Here is a 19919-nt window from a genome sequence, read left to right as displayed (position 1 = left end):
CTCCCAGCGCTGCTCCTCTGACAGGAGGCGGTCCCCCGGCACTCTCTTCCACTCCCAGCCAATCACGAGGCTCCAGCGTCAGCGTCACAGGAACTGAGTCCAGGAAGCTGGTGCTCTGGACCAGAGCCAAGACCGGGGGGCCGTTTGCCGTCTGGGTGGGAGGGGCCCCTAGGAGCGACAGACGACAAGGCGTCAAACACAGTCCAATTTATTTACATGGTCCTAAACTGCACTTCCAGTCTGCAAGAGCATAAGAACCAAATAGAAACAAGTAGAAACAGACAGCAACAGTAAAAATATACTTAGCACAAAAGTGAGGAAATGTGTGTTTGGTAGATGATGTCTTTGTTGTAACAATGCTTCTTGGCAATAAATCTTATAGCGTTGGAAAGCCTGTTTATCTGCCTTTTAAATGGGGCCACATGTGTAAGGAACATGCATTTGTGGGATGAGCAGCAGAGCTGAGTATGTGGGCTGTGCCCATGAAACATTGGCCAAATCTTCTCTGCCAATGCCAAACAGCTTATTTTGCTGTTGCTGTTGACTCTTGTGTTGAGCTTCTGGTCCCCCAGGTGTTGACCATCAGCTGCCTGACAGAAGATTTACTGCCAAGAAGCATCGTTAAAACAAAGACATAATCTACCAAACACACATTTCCTTACTTTTTGTGCTAAGTTTAGAAATTGACAGTAGAGTTCAATAGATGACAGTTTATGTAACGGTAGTTGACAGCAGACCACATCTGCTATCATTAGAGCCTGATCCAGAGAAGCCTCTGTGAGAACTGATGACTTTACTGCCTTGCTGCACGGCTCATCGAAGGGCAGGTTTTTTTAACTGTATATCAAATATACTGATAGTGATTTGTCTGTTGTCCTGATATTTGTCAATGTAAATCTACTTTGTACTGCGCTCTCTTATTCACCGCCTATAGTATATGATCTAAGATACAGTTACACTAAATGTACACCACATGACATGTACTCTTGGCCATGATGTTATTATTATGTAGTATATGTACTACAACTACTACTACTACTTTTGCCACAGCAGATCATCCGTTTCCATCTCTTCCTGTCCTCTGCATCTTCCTCTGTCACACCAGCCACCTGCATGTCCTCCCTCACCACCTCCATAAACCTCCTCTTTGGCCTTCCTCTTCTCCTCTTCCCTGGCAGCTCCATATTCAGCATCCTTCTCCCAGTATACCCAGCATCTCTCCTCCACACATGTCCAAACCATCTCCATCTTGTCTCTCTTGCTTTGTCCCCAAACCGTCCAACCTGAGCGGTCCCTCTAATATACTCGTTCCTAATCCTTTCCTTCTTCATCACTCCCAATGAAAATGTTATCATCTTCATCTCTGCCACCTCCAGCTCCACCTCCTGTCTTTTCATCAGTGCCACTGTCTCCAAACCATACAACATAGCTGGTCTCACTACCATCTGGTAAACCTTCCCTTTAACTCTTGCTGGTACCCTTCTGTCACACATCACTCCTGACACTCTTCTCCACCCACTCCACCCTGCCTGCACCCTCTTCTTCACCTCTCTTCTGCACTCCCCGTTACTTTGGACAGTTGACCCCAAGTATTTAAACTCATAAACCTTCATCACCTCCACTCCTTGCATCCTCACCATTCCACTGTCCTCCCTCTCATTCACACATAGGTATTCTGTCTTGCTCCTACGGACGTTCATTCCTCTTCTCTCCAGTGCATACCTCCACCTCTCCAGGCTCTGCTCCACCTGCTCCCTACTCTCACTACAGATCACAATGTCATCTGCAAACATCATAGTTCACGGAGACTCCTGCCTGATCTCATCCGTCAACCTGTCCATCACCATTGCAAACAAGAAAGGGCTCAGAGCCGATCCTTGATGTAATCCCACCTCCACCTTGACCCCATCTGTCATTCCAACCACACCCCTCACCACTGTCACACTGCCCTCATACATATCCTGCACCACTCCTACATACTTCTCTGCCACTTCCTCATACAATACCACACCTCCTCTCTCGGCACCCTGTCATATGCTTTCTCTAAATCTACAAAGACACAATGTAACTCCTTCTGACCTCCTCTATACTTCTCCATCAACATTCTCAAAGCAAACATCGCATCTGTGGTGCTCTTTCCTGGCATGAAACCATACTGCTGCTGCTGATCACCACCTCTCCTCTTAACCTAGCTTCTATTACTCTTTCTCTCCTCTTAACCTAGCTTCTGTTACTCTTTCTCTCCTCTTAACCTAGCTTCTATTACTCTTTCTCTCCTCTTAACCTAGCTTCTATTACTCTTTCTCTCCTCTTAACCTAGCTTCTATTACTCTTTCCCATATCTTCATGCTGTGGCTGATCAACTTTATACCTCTGTAGTTGCTACAGTTCTGCACATTGCCCCTGTTCTTGAAAATCGGTACCAGTATGCTTCTTCTCCACTTCTCAGGCATCCATTAGTCGTTAGCTCTGTCAGCTGAGGATTGAGACCACACGGTTCTCACCAGGAGTGCAGGAGTGCAACAATCAATGGTTGGATAAAAGTCCATAAAACAGGCAAACCATGAAATCAATTAAGATAATCCAAAAGGTCTCTAGGAGTTGGGGTTTTTTTTGTATACATTTATTTCTAGTTTTTCCCCTTATCCCACCCAATTAACCCAATGGCATATGGCCGGAACTCTTGTGGAATAACTCCCCTGGCTCACATTTCCACAGGAAGGAGATAGTCGTAACACCAGCTTCCTTCAAACCCGTGTCAGCTGCTCTGGCTATTTGCCACGCTGAAGCCTCGCATGGATTGCATTACCTTCAGGCCGCGAAGGAGACGTAGGGAGAATACTTTCGGTTGATTGGCTGCAGGCGCTCAGATGGGCCAGAGGGGTTGCTGGAAAACGACGCCAATCTACACCCACTATCCCTCGGGTAAGGGTGGCCTAATGAACGCCTTACCCCGTGGACGCTCTGGCCGTGACTGGTTACGGTGAGTCTGGGATACGAACCTCCCGGCCACATGACGAGCGGATTGCAAGAACGGCAGTTTATTCTGCTCGGCCACCAGAGCAGCGGAGTTGTTAAAAGTTAAAAAGTAAGCAGAGCCACAAACAAGCAAACCACTCTCTTGTAAGTCAGTGTGGATCAGCACATCTGCTAAATGAGTAAATGTAAAATATAAATGTGTTATTTACCTTGGATTTTTGTGGGGGTTTGTATAACGCCCTCTGGGGGGCTTCCAAGGGCCAAGCCAGCCTGGCTGAGAGGGGGCACGCCCCCCAACAAGGCACCTGAGGCTGGGGAAGGCAAGTCGGTTGAGCTGGGAGTTTGGGGGTGTGAGGAGGACGACGAGGGGGTGAGAGGAGACGGGAGTGGTTTATAGAGGTTAGGGGTGACTACAGGAGAGCAGACAGGACCTGGGGGGAGGAGCAGAGACAGACAGGGAGAGAGAGACAAAGACAGAGAGAGATAGAAAGAGAGAGTTTTGCTGTGTTCAAGATGCATCAACCTGTTAAAACTTCTCTGAGGTACAAGGGAGAGAGACTATGAGAGAGAGACTATGAGAGAGACCATGAGAGAGACTATGAGAGAGAGAGATAGGCATCAAAGTAGTTAACAGGTGTCAAACTCTTTTCCAAATTGTGTTTTTTTATTAAGATTTTCCATCTCCCCTCTGTTACTGAGTATCTGAGGCTTGCTCTGTAAAACAGCATGCTGTCAAACAACACACAACTCCACGCTGCCAACTCTCCTGATGGAGTCAAACTACACCACACTGTCTGTAGATCATCTTAATTACTATAGTGTGTGTGTGTGTGTGTGTGTGTGTGTGTGTGTGTGTGTGCATACCTCCTCCTCCTCCTCCTCTATAAACCAGTAACACCACTTCTCCCTGTTTGGTGTGTTCCTGCAGGACTCTCTGGACCTTTAATGGGAAACAAAGTTTATTTCCATTGAACACAATGTGAATACTGTCTTCTACAGGACCAATACACACAGTCACAGATATTAACACATTCCTACCTACCTACCTACCTACCTACATATACATACACACATACATACATACATACATACATAAATACATACATGCTTGCTGGCAGTCCATCTGCAGTTTATTCCAGGCAGATGGTGCAGAACATAAAGGCCTTCTTGCCCAACTCAGTCCGAACTTTAGGAACATTCATTTGCAAGGTGTCCTGAGACCGTAACCCATAAGTGCCATGTGTTATGGACAGAAAGATAGATAAATAAAAGGGGAGGGTACCCAGAATGGCCTTATAGATAAAAACATACCAGTGACTAAGTCGCCGTGTTGATAGAGCAGGCCAATTGACTTTGGAGTAAAGGACACTGATGAGTGAGAGCTCTACAGTTTGTAACAAACCATAATGCTCCATGATACACAGTGTCTAACGTATGGAGACAATGGGCTGATGTGTTCATGTACAGTAAATCACCATAGTCAAGAACAGGCAAGAATGTCGCTTCAACTAGTCTTCGCCAGACATCGAGAAAAACACGACTTCGAGTCCAATAATGACGACCCTCCTCGTTAACGGCATGTTCTTTGATGACTGTAGAGTCCAATTCTTGATCCACAAGTTTGATTGCACGTTGGGCATATGAATTCTGGGTTAGTGGGGGCAGGCATGGTTGTGTGTCTCCTCAGTCTTTTCTGTTGTTTTTTCACATTCCTCTCCATTCCCGGCTGTTCTACACCTCTGTGGCAGATCTCCCGCCAGTTGAAATGGCTGATGGCAGCTTGCTCCAGTCTGAAAGGATCCATACAACACGTCTTCAGTGATGTTTTAGCTGGTTTTTGCATGACTTCTTCTGACCACTTGCGGATCAGCAGACCAGGTGAAGCTGTCCATACAGGACTTGACTTGGGAGGCGTTCCTGAGGCATCCTGATGACATGCCCAAGCCAGCGCAGTTGGTGTTCAGTGACCCTGGCTTCTATGCTCTTGCAATTTGTCCTAGCAAGAATGTCAGCATGAGGAACACAGTCACACCACGTGATCCCCATGATTCTCTGCAGACAACTTATGTGGAACCGTTCCAGCAACCTTAGGTGGCGGCTGTATGTGAGCCAGGCTGCACAGTTGTATAGGAGAGTTGTGATGCAGACGGCTTTGTTTGATTCTATTATGAGTTTCGTGATCAGTGTTACAGCACTCAGAAAGGATGCTGCCTAGGCATTTGAAAGATGGAACTGAGAGTGGTTGGTGCTCTATAGTGAAGACAGGCATAGTGGATGGGGGGCTTGACCTCCATTGGCATAACACCTCAGTCTTGGTGGTGTTGACTGATAGACCCAGCCTGCTGTAGGCATTCACAACTGTCACATTCACAACTACAAATAAAATTGACTTGACAACTGCAGCAAGGATGGTTTGCACATCTTCTGGTGTGTGAGCTACAAGAGTGCAGTCATCAGCAAACTGCAGCTCAAGGACCTGCACTGCAGACAACTTGATGATTGCCTGAAACCTTCGGATGTTGAAGAGGTTTCCAACTAGCCTAAAGTCTGTTGTGATCCCACTACTGTCTTCCAGATCTTTATGAAAAAGTTTTGTTACACATAGGAGGTAAATGTTGAAGAGTACCAGTGCCTGCACACACCCCTGCCTCACTCCAGTGCATACATTAAAGGGCTCCGATTCTTGTCCTCCTATGGCCACCCGTACCAACATCCCATCATGCAACTGTGATAGAATGTTCATAAATTTGCTTCGACAGCCAAACTTTCTCAGGATTTTCCAAAGTAGCTCTCGATTCACAGTGTCAAAAGCTTGGGAGAGGTCGACAAAAGCCCTGAAAAGGTACTGATGTTGTTCACGGCACTTTTCTTGTAGCTATCTTACTGGGAAAATCATATCCACAGTACTCCTGTTCTTCCTGAAACCGCACTGTGACTCTGGCAGCAGATGTTCTGTCAAGTGCATCACCATCCAGCATAGCATGACCTTTGCTAGGACCTTGCCTGCAACAGCTAGTAGGGATATGCCATGACTGTTGCCGCAGGTGGACTTGTCACCCCTGTTTTTGTTCAGGGTGACAATTTTAGCATCCCTCCATTGTTGAGGGACACTCTCCTGGTCCCACACCTGCAGGATGTACTGATAGATCATTCTGGTGCACAAGTATCCTCCTTAGTTTAGGAGTTCTGCTGATACCATCACACTGCCAGGGGACTTATTGTTCTTGAGGGAGTTGATGGCTGCAAGTACTTCTTGAAAAGTTGGTGAGTGGTCAAGGTCTGGGATGGGTGGATGAATTGGCAGCTCATCCAGGGTGGATTGGTCGATTGGTGAGTGCTGGTTAAGTAGGGCTTCAAAATGTTCAGCCCACCTTGCCACGATCTGCTTTTGGTCTTTCAGGGTTGTCAGCCCGTCCGCTGGTTTTAAGGGTGTGATAGAACAGTTTCTAGCACCATATATAGTCTTTATAGAATTGCAGAAGTTGTGCAAATCATTTCTGTCAGCATATGATTGAATCTCGTGAGCTTTTTTCATCCACCATGTATTTTGCAGAGTGCGCAAGGTTGTTTGTACCTCCTTACATGCTGTTTATTTATTTATTTCTGATTTTTCCCTTTTTCTCCCAATTTAGTGGCCAATCGCTCCCTATTCTAATTCAAACACCCATCCTCGTACTGTATGCGTTCGCCAACTGCATCTCTCTGGCTGGCAGTCTCGAAGAGGATGCTCTGCCACTTCCGTGACAAGGCGAATCCAGGCCGAATCACTGCTTTTTCCGACACACCCAGAGACGCATTCATGTGACGAACACAAGCCGACTTCACCTCCCTCCCGAAGATAGCATTGCCAATTATTGCTGCTTCATCGAATCCGGCCAGAGTCGGATCTGACGAGACCGGGGCGCGAACCCGGTCCCCAGTGGGCAACTGCATCGGCACAAAGCTATTGTTTAGACCGCTACACCACCGCAGACGCCATTACATGCCGTTTGCCACTGCTGCCAAAAGCTGGTAGATGCAGGGCAGTTGATAGTAGTCCTGTGTGCCCTATGCATGGTTTCAAGCAGGGATGTGATGAGAGTTCTCGTCAAACCAGTTCTGATGTTTTCTGGCTCTGTAGCCTATAGAGTCGATTGCCGCTTGATGTACAACAAGGTTAGGGAGGTCCATGTCTGATCTATGGAATTGTCAGAACTCAGAATTGCGTCAAACTCTACTGCCATCGTGCCTACAGAGTGACGGAACTCATTCCATGCTGGGGCTGACTTCAATTTAGCATAGTCCAGTTGCTTTTTTATAGGTTTCTTGAGATGCTGTGGGGGCGCATTTTGATGTGGAGCTTGATCATGATCCATCTAGCATTCTGCACCTCTCATGGCCCAGGTCAGCAAGACATCACTAGTGTCAATACGTCTTGTTGTGATATCATAATCAGGTGCCAGTGTTTAGATCGTGGGTGCATCCAGGATGTTTTGTATTTGGTCTTCTGCTGAAACAGTGTGTTCGTAATAGTGAGGTCAGGCTCTGCACAGAGTGTTCGCAGCCTCAGACCATTTGCATTAACTTGACCAACCCCATGCCTACCCAGTACTCTACTCCATATACCATTGTTCTTTCCTACCCCTAGCATTAAAGTCTCCCAGAAGAAGGCTCTTGTCCTATTTTGGGATACAATGAAGGGCCTCATCTAGCTGTTGGTAGAAGATGTCCTTCACACCATTGTCAGATGGTAGTGTTGGCACATATGCACTTAACAGACTGGCATAGCGTGCCTTTGCTAGGGGGATACGGAGGGTCATTAGCCTCTCACTTAGTCCAGTGGGCATTTCAGTGAGGCTTGGTAGAATGCTGTTCTTGACTGCCAGTCCAACACCATGCTGATGTTGTCCACCAAGGGGATAGCCTCTTCTGAAAAAGGCGTACCCTCCTCCTTCTTCTCTCAGGAAGCCTTCACCCAGGAGCCTGGTTTCGCTGAGAGCAGCGATGTCGACGTTGTAGTGTCTCAGTTCCTTAGCAGTCAGCGTGGTCCTTCGATGTGGTCTGTTGCCAACATTATCAAGGAGAGTCCTAACATTCCATGTTGCCATTTTCTTGTTTTTACTGCAGGATGGAATTCCCGGTAGGCACAGTAACCTACCCAGGAAGTTGGTTGAGTGGACAATTTTTAGGTCACCTTTTCTAGGCCCCTCCCCAATTGGGATGAGCAGTGTGGTCCCTAAATAGGGCTGCTCAGTCACATGGGGGACTGCCGAAAGCAGCTGCCACTCAATCCCAGCTTCTAGCGACTATATACCCCATGCCACTGATGTGCAGGGCTCTGACTAGGAGCTCCCAGGCCAAATCTACCCTGCTCCCGTCACCAGACAACCCAACACCACCAAACTTTAACCAGATATAAGGCCAGATATTGTACACCATGTTCAGAGTTTGAGACCAACGCAAGGAAGTTTTTAAGAGTTCCACAGGGGGTGCGCGGTCCTTAGTAGCACTGTCTTTGCCATGACAGGTTGGTCCTGGTGGTAAGGGTTTATACCCATGATGACCAGTCACCCATCATGACTGCAGGAGGATGCCGGAAACTCTAGACTGTCGAAGAACCACCAAATGTGTGCCGCCAAACATGCTGCTTTTCTCTCGGGGTGTGCTTTCCAAGCCTTTGTCTCAATAGACTTCCCACAAGGCAGAGGGGCAGTGGTTGACCATAAACAGCCTCGGGACCACTACAGCTCCGAGATCCCTACCAAGTCTCCCTGAGGCCACGAGGCACCCAATTACCGTGTGTGGCCACGAGGAGGCCTGGCAGGGGTCTTGGTGAAGGAGAGGCTATGTACTGGTAGGGAAGGCTTATACACTGGGCTGCTTCCTTTTTCACCACAAGGGCTAGCCAGCGGCAGAAAGCTGTAAGTGAGAGGTTAGAAAAGCAGGCGGTAAGCGAGCATGCATTTTCCTCTAACTACTTCACTAGACGCATCACATCATCCTGTGCAAAACATAGCACCTACCTACCTACCTACATACATACATATATACATGCATACAAATAAATGTCCTCTTTTAAAGCTTTATCTCTGGTGTACTAATACCTTGAACCATGAACACTTTGGTTAAATTGCTCTCAAGTTATTTCACCTGTGGTATAGAATCTTCTTCTTTCAGCTGTTCTCTGGTTTCAGGGGTCACCACAGCAGATTTTATAGTTTATATCAGTACCCTGAGAGGGCACAGCACAAATGGCAGCCATTTTTAACCTGGGCCTTGACTGATCCGGTATGGAGCCTCGACCTATCTGGTATGGTCTTGTCAATCTGCATATTGATTTGGCAAAATTTTACGTTGGATGTCCTTCCTGACACAACCACTAACCCTATGGATGGGGGCACAGGTGAAGTGCTGGATGCCATCCCAGTATTCATGGACTTGTGCCAATGCCTGTCGCCATATCCTGTGATATAGAATGAAGCAGTTCAAATGAAGAAGCGGATCAGTTGGCTCATGTCTACAACTTTTATGTGGATCAAAAATGAAAGAGAATGATAGAGAACACCTACTGACCTGAACAGACATGATCAGAAAGTAATCACCAAACCAGTACTGTGCCTGCACCGTAATCATGTAGTGGTTTCATTTTGAAATGATCTGTGTGATTCAGAATGCTCAGACAATACCCATCTGCCATTCATTCACAAGGCTGTCATTCATATTTCAGTTCATGTAGGATCGGATTGTGGTATTATATAGTCTTGTCTAGTTTAGTGTTGTATAGTACAGTATGGTATAGTATTGCATTGTTGTGTTATTTTGATTTGTGAAGAGTCCTTGTGTTGTCATGTTGTATTGTTGTACAGGTAGTCCCCGGGTCACGAACACCCAACATACGAACTCTCGTACTTATGAACCGACATCCGTAAAGCCTATTATTTTAAAAAATCGAGTTACACAAAATGGTTCGTACTAACGAACGGACAGATTACTTTGCGTGGCGCGCAACGCTCAAAACACAGCGCGTTTTAGGCGGTTCGTCGGCCCAAGGGAGGACAATGCCACGCCGTCATCGCCATTTTAAGTCGGATTGCATAAACATTGTTGTGTGCGTTGTGTTTTCACTTAAATTTTTTTGTGTTCACCCTCGTAATCATGGCTTCAAACGTAAAATCTGATGCAAGTGATGGTGATGCACCGAAGAAAAGGAGAACGATTATGATTAAAACAAAAGTGGAAATAATAAACAGTGGCAGGTGCGGAGTTTGAAATGTAAGAAATGTTTCTTTAGTCAACAAAAGTGGAATCAGTTCATCTGGATACCACGTTGTACGGTGATCATCTTACCTGGACTACCGAGCATGAATAAAGACACTTTTCTTTAATGTTTTTATACCTATACACACATTCTCTCTCACAACTACTATACATACTGTACTGTAGTTACATTTATTATTATTACTGCATTGTTTTGTTTATGATGTTTTAGGTAAAATACTGTGGCGTGTTCAGGTTAACCAGGGGGGTATAAGTGTTAGTTGTATATAGTTGCTGTTCGGGGGGGGGGTACACTGTTGCTGGGTCAAGGGTTAGTGGGTTGGGTCTTTGGAGAGAGAGATGGCCTGTGAGTGGGGTTTACTGGCGGTCTATACTGCATGGCTGTGGCCAACAACAGTCGTGAATAAAGCAACGCTCAGTTGTAAGTTTTGAAATATGTTTTTTTAATAGCAAGCAATTTTTGTATTCATATAGCACTTTTAAAAACGCACAGTTACCAAGTGCTTTACACTCAATACACAAAATACGAGTAAATATAAAAAATAAATTGAATGAATATAAAACATGGCATAGGGAGTAACAAACCAAGCTAAAAATGAAACAAAACAGAAGTTGGGGGGGGGAGTCTATAAAAAGGCTTGCCTGAAAAGACGGTTATTAGAAGCTGCTTAAAACAGTCCAGTGATTCAGCAAGTCTAATGGATTGGGGGAGATTATTCCAGACTTGGGGCTAAAACTGCAAAGGTGCAGTCACCTTTTGTTCTGCAGTTGGAGTGAGGGATGGATAAAAGACTGAGGTTTGAGGATCGGAGTGGTCGGGAAGTGGAATGAGGGATGAGAAGATCAGAACGTAACTGGGGGCAAGATCATGCAGTGCTTTAAATGTAATCAATAAGATCTTGCAGATTATTCTAAATTTTACGGGGAGCCAATGGAGGGACGCAAGAGCAGGGGTAATATGGGACCTATGGTTAGTTCTAGTTAGTAGTCTAGTTCTGGTTAGTAATCTAGTTCTAGTTCGTAGTCTAGTTCTGTTCTGGTTAGTAGTCTAGTTCTAGTTAGTAGTCTAGTTCTGGTTAGTAGTCTAGTTCTAGTTCGTAGTTTAATTCTAGTTAGTAGTCTAGCAGCTGCATTCTGAACCAACTGCAGACGATTTAGGAGGAGCTTGGTTGAAGCCAGAGTAGAGGGAGTTACAGTAATCTAGACGGAACAAAATGAAAGTGTGAGTTAATGTTTCAATCTCCTTAAAAGACAAAATATTTTTGATTTTTGCAATATTTCTTAGCTGAAGAAAACAGGATTGGACAAGCTTAGTAACATGGTGATCGAAAGACATTCTGGTCAAAGATGATACCAAGATTTTTAGCAGTAGGTTTAATGTTTGAATCAAGTGGACCAATAAACTGATCGACTGCAGTTGCAAAGTTCTCAGGACCAATTAAAAGAACTTCAGTTTTGTCGGGGTTTAGATGGAGGAAATTAAGGGACATCCAGTCTTTGGTGGCAACTAAGCAATCATGGAGGAAGGACAGTTGATTCAGGCTATTGGGTTTGGCAGAGAAATAGATCTGAGTATCATTGGCATAACAGTGGTATGACGTGTTTTGAAAGTGACTAAACAAATGACCCAGAGGAAGCATGTATAAAGAGAAGAGGATTGGTCCAAGGACAGACCCCTGAGGGACTCCACACAGCAAGGGAGCTGACGAGGACACAAGATTGTTACTGCCAACATTAAAATATCTACTGGTCAGATAAGAGCGAAACATAACACTGTACCAGAAATGCCAACCCAGTTCTCCAGTGGTGAACTGGGTTGTGGTGAACGCTACAATATGTACTATATACGAAGACCACATTTGACTAATTGATGTTTTTTATACACACATTCTCTCTCTCAATTATAAATACTGTACTGCACTTACATTTATTACTATTACTGCATTATTACATTTATGATATATACTATACTAAGACAAACATTTGATTAATTGATGCTAGATGTGAACTGTACTTAACAGTTCTGACTTACAAAAAATACAAATTCGACATAAGAACCGACTCAAAAACGGAACTCGGGGACTACCTGTATTTTGTTGCGTTTTGTTGTTATTGTTTTGTGTTATTGTATTGTGTTGTATCTTGTTTGGTGTCACCTGGTTGAAGGTGAGGCTCCGGATGTCGGCTCCATTGATCCTGATGATGGCGTCCCCCAGCTGCAGAGAGGGGCACTGCCTCCGGTCCCACACTCGTTTGACGACGGCCGGCTGTCCGTCCTGCCCTCCTGCTGCCATGCTGAAGCCCAATCCCCCTCCCTCGCTGCGACCCAGGGCCACAGGGACAAGCTCTCCCCCAGGGGTCGTCCCTGGAGACCCTGCCCCCAGTGGGAGCACCAACCCAATGCCTGTTCTGCTGGAGGATGGTGAGGGGTGGTTGTTGTGGTTGGCCGGACAGCCATTGAAACCGCAGGGGGCCAATTCTCTTGGGGGGGTAGGAGCAAGAGAGGTTTGGGGCATGGGGGGGCGCTGAACAGTGGCAGTAGATGGGATGGAGGTGTGTGTCTGGAGGAGGGGCTGTCTGGAGAGGGAGAGGGGCAGCGTGGAGGAGGAGAGGTCGCTCTCAGAGGATTTTGAGCTCTGGTGGTGGAGCATAGAGGAGGAGGAAAGGGCGGGCAGTGTGCTGCTGTTGTAACCAATCATAGAAGAGCTGGAAGAGAATGAAACCAGCCTTAGTCCCCTTCCATGTTCCTCCACTTTGTCATTCTTCATTCCAAACACTCATGTCTCCATGCAATCTTTTAATCCCTTCATCCAATCTGTTAATCCCTTCATCCAACCTGTTAATCCCTCCATCCAACTTGTTTAACCCTCCATCCGTCGCTTTAATCCTTCCATCCAACCTGTTAATCGCTCCATTCAACGCATTAATCCCTCCATCCAACTCTTTACTCCCTCCATCCAACCCCTGAATCCCTCCATCCAACTTGTTTAACCCTCCATCCATCATTTTAATCCTTCCATCCAACCTGTTAATTGCTCCATTCAACTCATTAATCCCTCCACCCAACTCTTTACTCCCCCCATCCAACCCCTGAATCCCTCCATCCAACTTTTTTATCCCTCCATTCAACTCATTAACCCCTCCATCACACCATTAATCCATTAATAATTCGTTGAGCATTCTTAAAATGCTGCAGAGACAAAATAACAACTCTAATGCTACTGTTATTACAACAACAACTAATACTACTACTACAAATACTACTAATACTGCTATTGCTACTATTACATTAGTACTACTACTACTTCTACTACTATTATACTACTACTGATATTACCATTAATATTCCTTACCTGCGTGTCCCAGCTGTGGACAGGCCTCCTTCAGAGTTACTATGATTGGCTGAGTGTCCTTCAGGAGGGAGCAGAGGGGGTGTGGTCATGCTGTGGGGGGACGGGGTGGGGTCTGAGGAGGGAGGGGTGGGGGGGCTAGTCAACCCGTTGGTCATTGGCTGAGCAGCATAAGAGAGAGGGATTTGACCAGCCGCTGGGTTGTACAGAAAAGAAAAATTATTTTACAACTACTTTTCTCCAGAAAGATGGAAATTCATACACTACCGTTCAAAAGTTTGGGATCACCCAAACAATTTTGTGTTTTCCATGAAAAGTCACACTTATTCACCGCCATATGTTGTGAAATGAATAGAAAATAGAGTCAAGACATTGACAAGGTTAGAAATAATGATTTGTATTTGAAATAAGATTTTTTTTACATCAAACTTTGCTTTCGTCAAAGAATCCTCCATTTGCAGCAATTACAGCATTGCAGACCTTTGGCATTCTAGCTGTTAATTTGTTGAGGTAATCTGGAGAAATTGCACCCCACGCTTCCAGAAGCAGCTCCCACAAGTTGGATTGGTTGGATGGGCACTTCTTTGAGCAGATTGAGTTTCTGGAGCATCACATTTGTGGGGTCAATTAAACGCTCAAAATGGCCAGAAAAAGAGAACTTTCATCTGAAACTCGACAGTCTATTCTTGTTCTTAGAAATGAAGGCTATTCCATGCGAGAAATTGCTAAGAAATTGAAGATTTCCTACACCGGTGTGTACTACTCCCTTCAGAGGACAGCACAAACAGGCTCTAACAGGTACTATTTAATGAAGATGCCAGTTGGGGACCTGTGAGGCGTCTGTTTCTCAAACTAGAGACTCTAATGTACTTATCTTCTTGCTCAGTTGTGCAACGCGGCCTCCCACTTCTTTTTCTACTCTGGTTAGAGCCTGTTTGTGCTGTCCTCTGAAGGGAGTAGTACACACCGGTGTAGGAAATCTTCAATTTCTTAGCAATTTCTCGCATGGAATAGCCTTCATTTCTAAGAACAAGAATAGACTGTCGAGTTTCAGATGAAAGTTCTCTTTTTCTGGCCATTTTGAGCGTTTAATTGACCCCACAAATGTGATGCTCCAGAAACTCAATCTGCTCAAAGAAGTGCCCATCCAACCAATCCAACTTGTGGGAGCTGCTTCTGGAAGCGTGGGGTGCAATTTCTCCAGATTACCTCAACAAATTAACAGCTAGAATGCCAAAGGTCTGCAATGCTGTAATTGCTGCAAATGGAGGATTCTTTGACGAAAGCAAAGTTTGATGTAAAAAAAATCTTATTTCAAATACAAATCATTATTTCTAACCTTGTCAATGTCTTGACTCTATTTTCTATTCATTTCACAACATATGGTGGTGAATAAGTGTGACTTTTCATGGAAAACACAATTGTTTGGGTGATCCCAAACTTTTGAACGGTAGTGTAAATTCTCATGACTGTCAATCAGAGGTAATGGTGGTTAGTAGCACATCATAAATCACATTGAAGATGAAGATGGAGAGGACATGATGATTAAAATTTATCAGGGCGTCCGGGTAGTGTAGTGGTCTATTCCGTTGCCTACCAACACGGGGATCTCCGGTTCGAATCCCTGTGTTACCTCCGGCTTAGTCAGGCGTCCCTACAGACACAAACCGGATGTGGGTATGTATCCTGGTCGCTGCACTAGCACCTCCTCTGGTCAGTCGGGGCGCCTGTTCGGGGGGGGAGGGGCACTGGGGGGAATAGCGTGATCCTCCCACATGCTACGTCCCCCTGGTGAAACTCCTCACTGTCAGGTGAAAAGAAGAGGCTGGCGACTCCACATGTATCGGAGAACGTGAGAGGATCACGCTATTCCCCCCAGTTCCCCCTCCCCCCTGAACAGGCGCCCTGACTGACCACAGGAGGCGCTAGTGCAGTGATCAGGACACATACCCACATCCAGCTTCCCACCTGCAGACACGGCCAATTGTGTCTGTAGGGACGCCCAACCAAGCCGGAGGTAACACGGGGATTTGAAATGAACTAGTCTTATGAACTAGCCTTATGAACCAGTCTTATTAACTTGTCTTATGAACCAGTCTTATGAACCAGACTTATGAACTAGACTTACGAACTAGTCCTACTGACCAGTCTTATGAACCAGTCTTATGAACCACTCTTACCTGTGCTATTTCTTTTGGTGTCTGGCGGTTGGATGTAGTTAAGATGTGGTAGAGGTCGGTTCAGATTAAGCAGGCCGGGATTAGAAGGATCAGCAGAGGTCCGAGGCTGTAGGTTTGAAGGAGAGAAGATTAATTTCTGTTTTGCTGGATTGATGGACTGGTGTGCTGTTTATTAAGTTGTATTAATTGATGTGTAATGTATTAATTGGTGTATTTTGTATTTACTTGTGTTTTGTGGATAAACATGTATTGTGTAGTTCTGTTGTGTAGCTCTGTTGGGTAGTATTCTGTTTATAATTATAATTACAACCATAACCCTAATTACAATGACAATTTTTAGCAGAAACTTTTAACCAAAACGACATACAACTGACAGCTGACACAACACAAGCAAGGATCTAGTCGGGACAACAATGCAAGTAAGTGCCAAAAAACTAGGTTGAAGTCCAATAGGACACAGGTGTCAACAAGCAGTGCACAAAGGCAATACATGGATGCATGGAAGCAAAAAAAAAATATTGACACCATCAGGTGTGGAGGTGTTGGAGAAAGAGCTGGGTGTTTAGCTTCTTCTTAAATATGGAGCGGGACTCAGCGGATCAAATGGAGTTTGGTAACTCGTACCACCAACGGGGAACAACAGAAGAGAAGAGACTAGCTAGTGACTTAAGGCCCCATTGTGGCGGAAGTGCCAGGTGCCTTTCACTGGCAGCACGTAGTGAGCGGGACTGAGTGTAGACCTGAATGAGGCAGTTCAGGTAGGTGGGAGCTGTTTTAGTTGCTGTTTTGTAAGCGAGCATTAAGGTTTTGAATTTGATTCAGGCAGCTACTGGGAGCCAGTGGAGGAATATGAACAGTGGAGTGACATGCTGTTTGGGTTGGTTGAAGACGAGACACGCCACTATGGTCTGGATCATTTGCAGAGGTTTGAAAGTGCATGCAGGGAGACCTGCCAGTAAGGAGTTGCAGTAGTCAATGCGTGATATTACAAGAGCCTGTACCAGGAGGTGTGCTACATGTTCATACAGGTAGGGTTTAATTTTCCTGAAGTTGTACCAGGCAAATCGGCATGAACAAGCAATCAAGGCCACGTGAACCTTAAAGGTTAGTTGGTCGTCAATCATTACACCCAGATTTCGGCAGACTTTGTGGGCATGAGTTGGGTTGATCCGAGCTGGATATTGGTCTGTTTTTGTAAGAACAGACTGGCTGGGATGACAAGAAGCTCCGTCTTAGATAGGTTAAGCTGAGGGTGGCGTTCTTTCATACATGCAGAGATACCAGCAAGGCATGACGATATCCGTGCCGAGACTGTGAGGTCATCCGGCGGGAATGATAGGAAGAGCTGGGTATTGTCAGCATAGCAATGGTATGAGAAACCACGAGAGCAGGTGATTGCACCAAGTGAAGTGGTGTATATTGAGAAGAGAAGGGGACCGAGCACTGACCCTTGAGGTACCCCTGTGGATAAGCCATGCGGTTTGGACACTTCTCCCCTTCAAGATACTCTAAAAGCTCTCCCTCAGAGGGAGAGGAGGATTTGGTGATTAACCATGTCGAAGGCAGCTGACAGATTTAGCAGCAATAAGGCTCAGGACTGACCAGCTGCTCTAGCCAAACACAGTGACTCCATTACCGACAGGAGTGCAGTCTCGGTAGAGTGACCCCCCGTTTAAGGCCAGACTGATTCGGATCATACAGATTGTTCTCAGAAAGGAATTCAGAGACTTGGTTAAGACCGTGTGTTCAAGTATTTTTGATAGAAAGGGTAGGACTGAAATTGGTCTGTAGTTTTCAACCTGGGCTGGGTTGAGTGTAGGTTTTTCTGAGCAGTGGGGTGACCTGAGCTTGCTTAAATGCAGTGGGGAACACACCCATTGTAAGCGAGGAGTTGATGATATGTGTGACTGTGGGGTTAAGTGCAGGGGAAATGGTCTGTAGGAGGTGGGATGGTATCACGGACAGGTCGTGGGACGAGAGTCCAGCAGAAGCTTGGAGACTTCCTCCTCAGTCAGGGTGGAGAATGAGGTGAGTGAGGCACTGTAAGCTGGCAGCAGCAGACAGAGTTGGTCAGGCTCAGGGAACTGGTTACTGAGGGCAGAAACCTCATCAGTAAAGTATGAGGCGAACATGTCTGGAGTGGGCAGAGTGGAGGTTAGAGAGGAGGAGGTGGACTGAGTTAAAAGCAAAAAAAAAAAAACAAAACAAAACATTTTTTGAGCATCAGTGGCACCACAGATCTTGTTCTGGTAGTAAGTGGTCTTAGCTGTTTTTAAGCTGGAGGAGAATGATGCTAAGAGACACTGATAGTCACTGATGTCAGTGGACTCTGGTTTTACACCATTTTCTCTCTGCCGCTCTGAGCCCTGCCCTTTGCTCCTCTCTGATAACCTCAGTGAGCCATGGACTTGGCGGGGGGGGGGGGGGCGTTATAAGCAGGTTTGGATGCTAGAGGGCAGAGATTGTTAAGAGAGAAAGCTAGTGAGGAACAGAGTGTGTTTGTAGCCTTGTTGACAGGGAGTGAAGAGAATTCATTATGAGGAGGCATGGAAGCCAAGACCTCCTTGGAAAGCTGGGTCGGTGTAAGGGACCAATTGTTTTGTTGGAAGGAGACCATTTGTGGAGGAATGTGAGGATGTTCCAGTACGGAGGCTGTGAATCGAATAAAGAAGTGGTCTGACAGATGTAGGGGGCGACAGTCAGATTTGCTGTGGAGCAGTTCCGAGTCAAAATCAGATCAAGAGTATTGCCCGCCTTTTGTGTGCAAGGGGCGGGGACCTGTTTGAGGTCAAAGGAGGACAGAATAGACAGAAAGTCAGTCACTTGGGCTTTGTCAGTATGGATATTCATGTCTCCCATGACAATCCGTCATGTGCCATCATCAGGAATGGCTGAGAGTAACATGTCTAGTTCGAATACAAAGTTCCCCAGTTGACACCCTGGTGGGCGGTATATGACAACCACAAACAGCTTAATAGGAGCAGATTGCATGGTATTCAAAGGAGGAGTTGTTGCTTAGCAGAGAAAGCTTAGTTAATTTCCAGTCTTTGGAAATGAGGACACCGTACTGCATCCACACCCAACAGAACAGGGTGTGTGTGAGAAAGCAGGGTCAACAGAGAGTGCGGTCAGTGTGGCAGTGTTTTCTGGACGTATCCAGGTTTCGGTCAGGGCTAGTACTTTAATGTCTGACAGATTAGCAAGTGCTTAGATAAATTCTGTATTATTTAAACAACAAGAAATAATCCAGTCGACACGGAAGCGAGTTTTTCTGCTCTTTTTACTAACTTCTGCCACACATTCTAACAACGCATGTGCACACCCCAAAAACCCCCTGCAGCTGTCGCCATAACAACCTACACTACCTGACAGTGTTGAACAGTTTCCATACTGTCATAGTCCAAACAATGTGTACACAACATTTCCCTCTCCCCTTCCAAAGAGCACGGAAGTTGTGCATAACTGAATCCTTATCAGGACTGCTGAAAAACTACAAGTAGAATGCCCTTGAGGCCCAAGCATGGAACTCTGTGATATAGTCCTTTAAGTAAGCAGGGCGGGCCCTTGCTCGTACTGGTCGGCCCTCCTCAACCCCTGGATGTGGCCTCACTAAAGCAGCCACGGAGGCTCCCAGAGTTTGGCTCGGAGCATCGCCAAGCACTGAGTCTGACTGGAGGCCAGAAGGAGCTTGAGGAGGTTGCAGGTCAGGTGCTGGTTGTGGTTGCTGAGGTGCTGGCAGCTCAGGAATCACGGACACTTTATTGGTCATTTCACTTCATGTATTTGCGTACATGGAATGAAACGAAATATCGTTTCCCCCAGCCCACAGCAGTCAACACAAAGACAAAAACATATATCCAAAAAAATACAAGAACTACAAGAACACATATCCAAACTAACACATAAATCCAAACATAGTATATACAAATATAACCAAACTTAAAAAGAAATCAATGTCCAAAGAAACAAACACCAGTCAGGATGACTGTTGGAACTGCCGTTCTGCATGCGCTAGCAGTTAGCTTAGCCTGCTCTGCTTCCGTGGCCTGTAGGACCACCCTCGGTGTTTCCTGTTCATGGAACAGCTCTGGGCAAGGGCCGTGGTCCTTGGGCCCACCGGACGCAGCAGACCAGGCTCCCTCAGCCAATCCAA

General features: G+C 45.9%; 1 protein-coding gene across 1 annotated transcript in view; it reads right to left on the bottom strand.

The window, feature by feature from the left end:
• magixa (MAGI family member, X-linked a) overlaps window positions 1-19919 on the bottom strand; it is a 106589-nt gene that overhangs the window by 31860 nt on the left and 54810 nt on the right. Inside the window, exons 10-16 of the mRNA XM_056274205.1 lie at window positions 15767-15872; window positions 13590-13782; window positions 12393-12942; window positions 3844-3919; window positions 3217-3410; window positions 2983-2989; window positions 1-168 (exon numbers count right to left, since the gene is read on the bottom strand). The exon at window positions 1-168 is cut by the window's left edge and continues 120 nt beyond it. Of these exons, the coding sequence (XP_056130180.1) occupies window positions 1-168; window positions 2983-2989; window positions 3217-3410; window positions 3844-3919; window positions 12393-12942; window positions 13590-13782; window positions 15767-15872 (1294 nt within the window). The remainder of the gene's footprint in view (window positions 169-2982; window positions 2990-3216; window positions 3411-3843; window positions 3920-12392; window positions 12943-13589; window positions 13783-15766; window positions 15873-19919) is intronic.

The sequence above is a fragment of the Lampris incognitus genome, chromosome 2, assembly GCF_029633865.1.
Source record: "Lampris incognitus isolate fLamInc1 chromosome 2, fLamInc1.hap2, whole genome shotgun sequence".
NCBI classification, from domain to species: domain Eukaryota; kingdom Metazoa; phylum Chordata; class Actinopteri; order Lampriformes; family Lampridae; genus Lampris; species Lampris incognitus.
The sequence above is the reverse complement of the archived record's forward strand: the minus strand, read 5'-3'. Positions and strand labels throughout refer to the sequence as shown.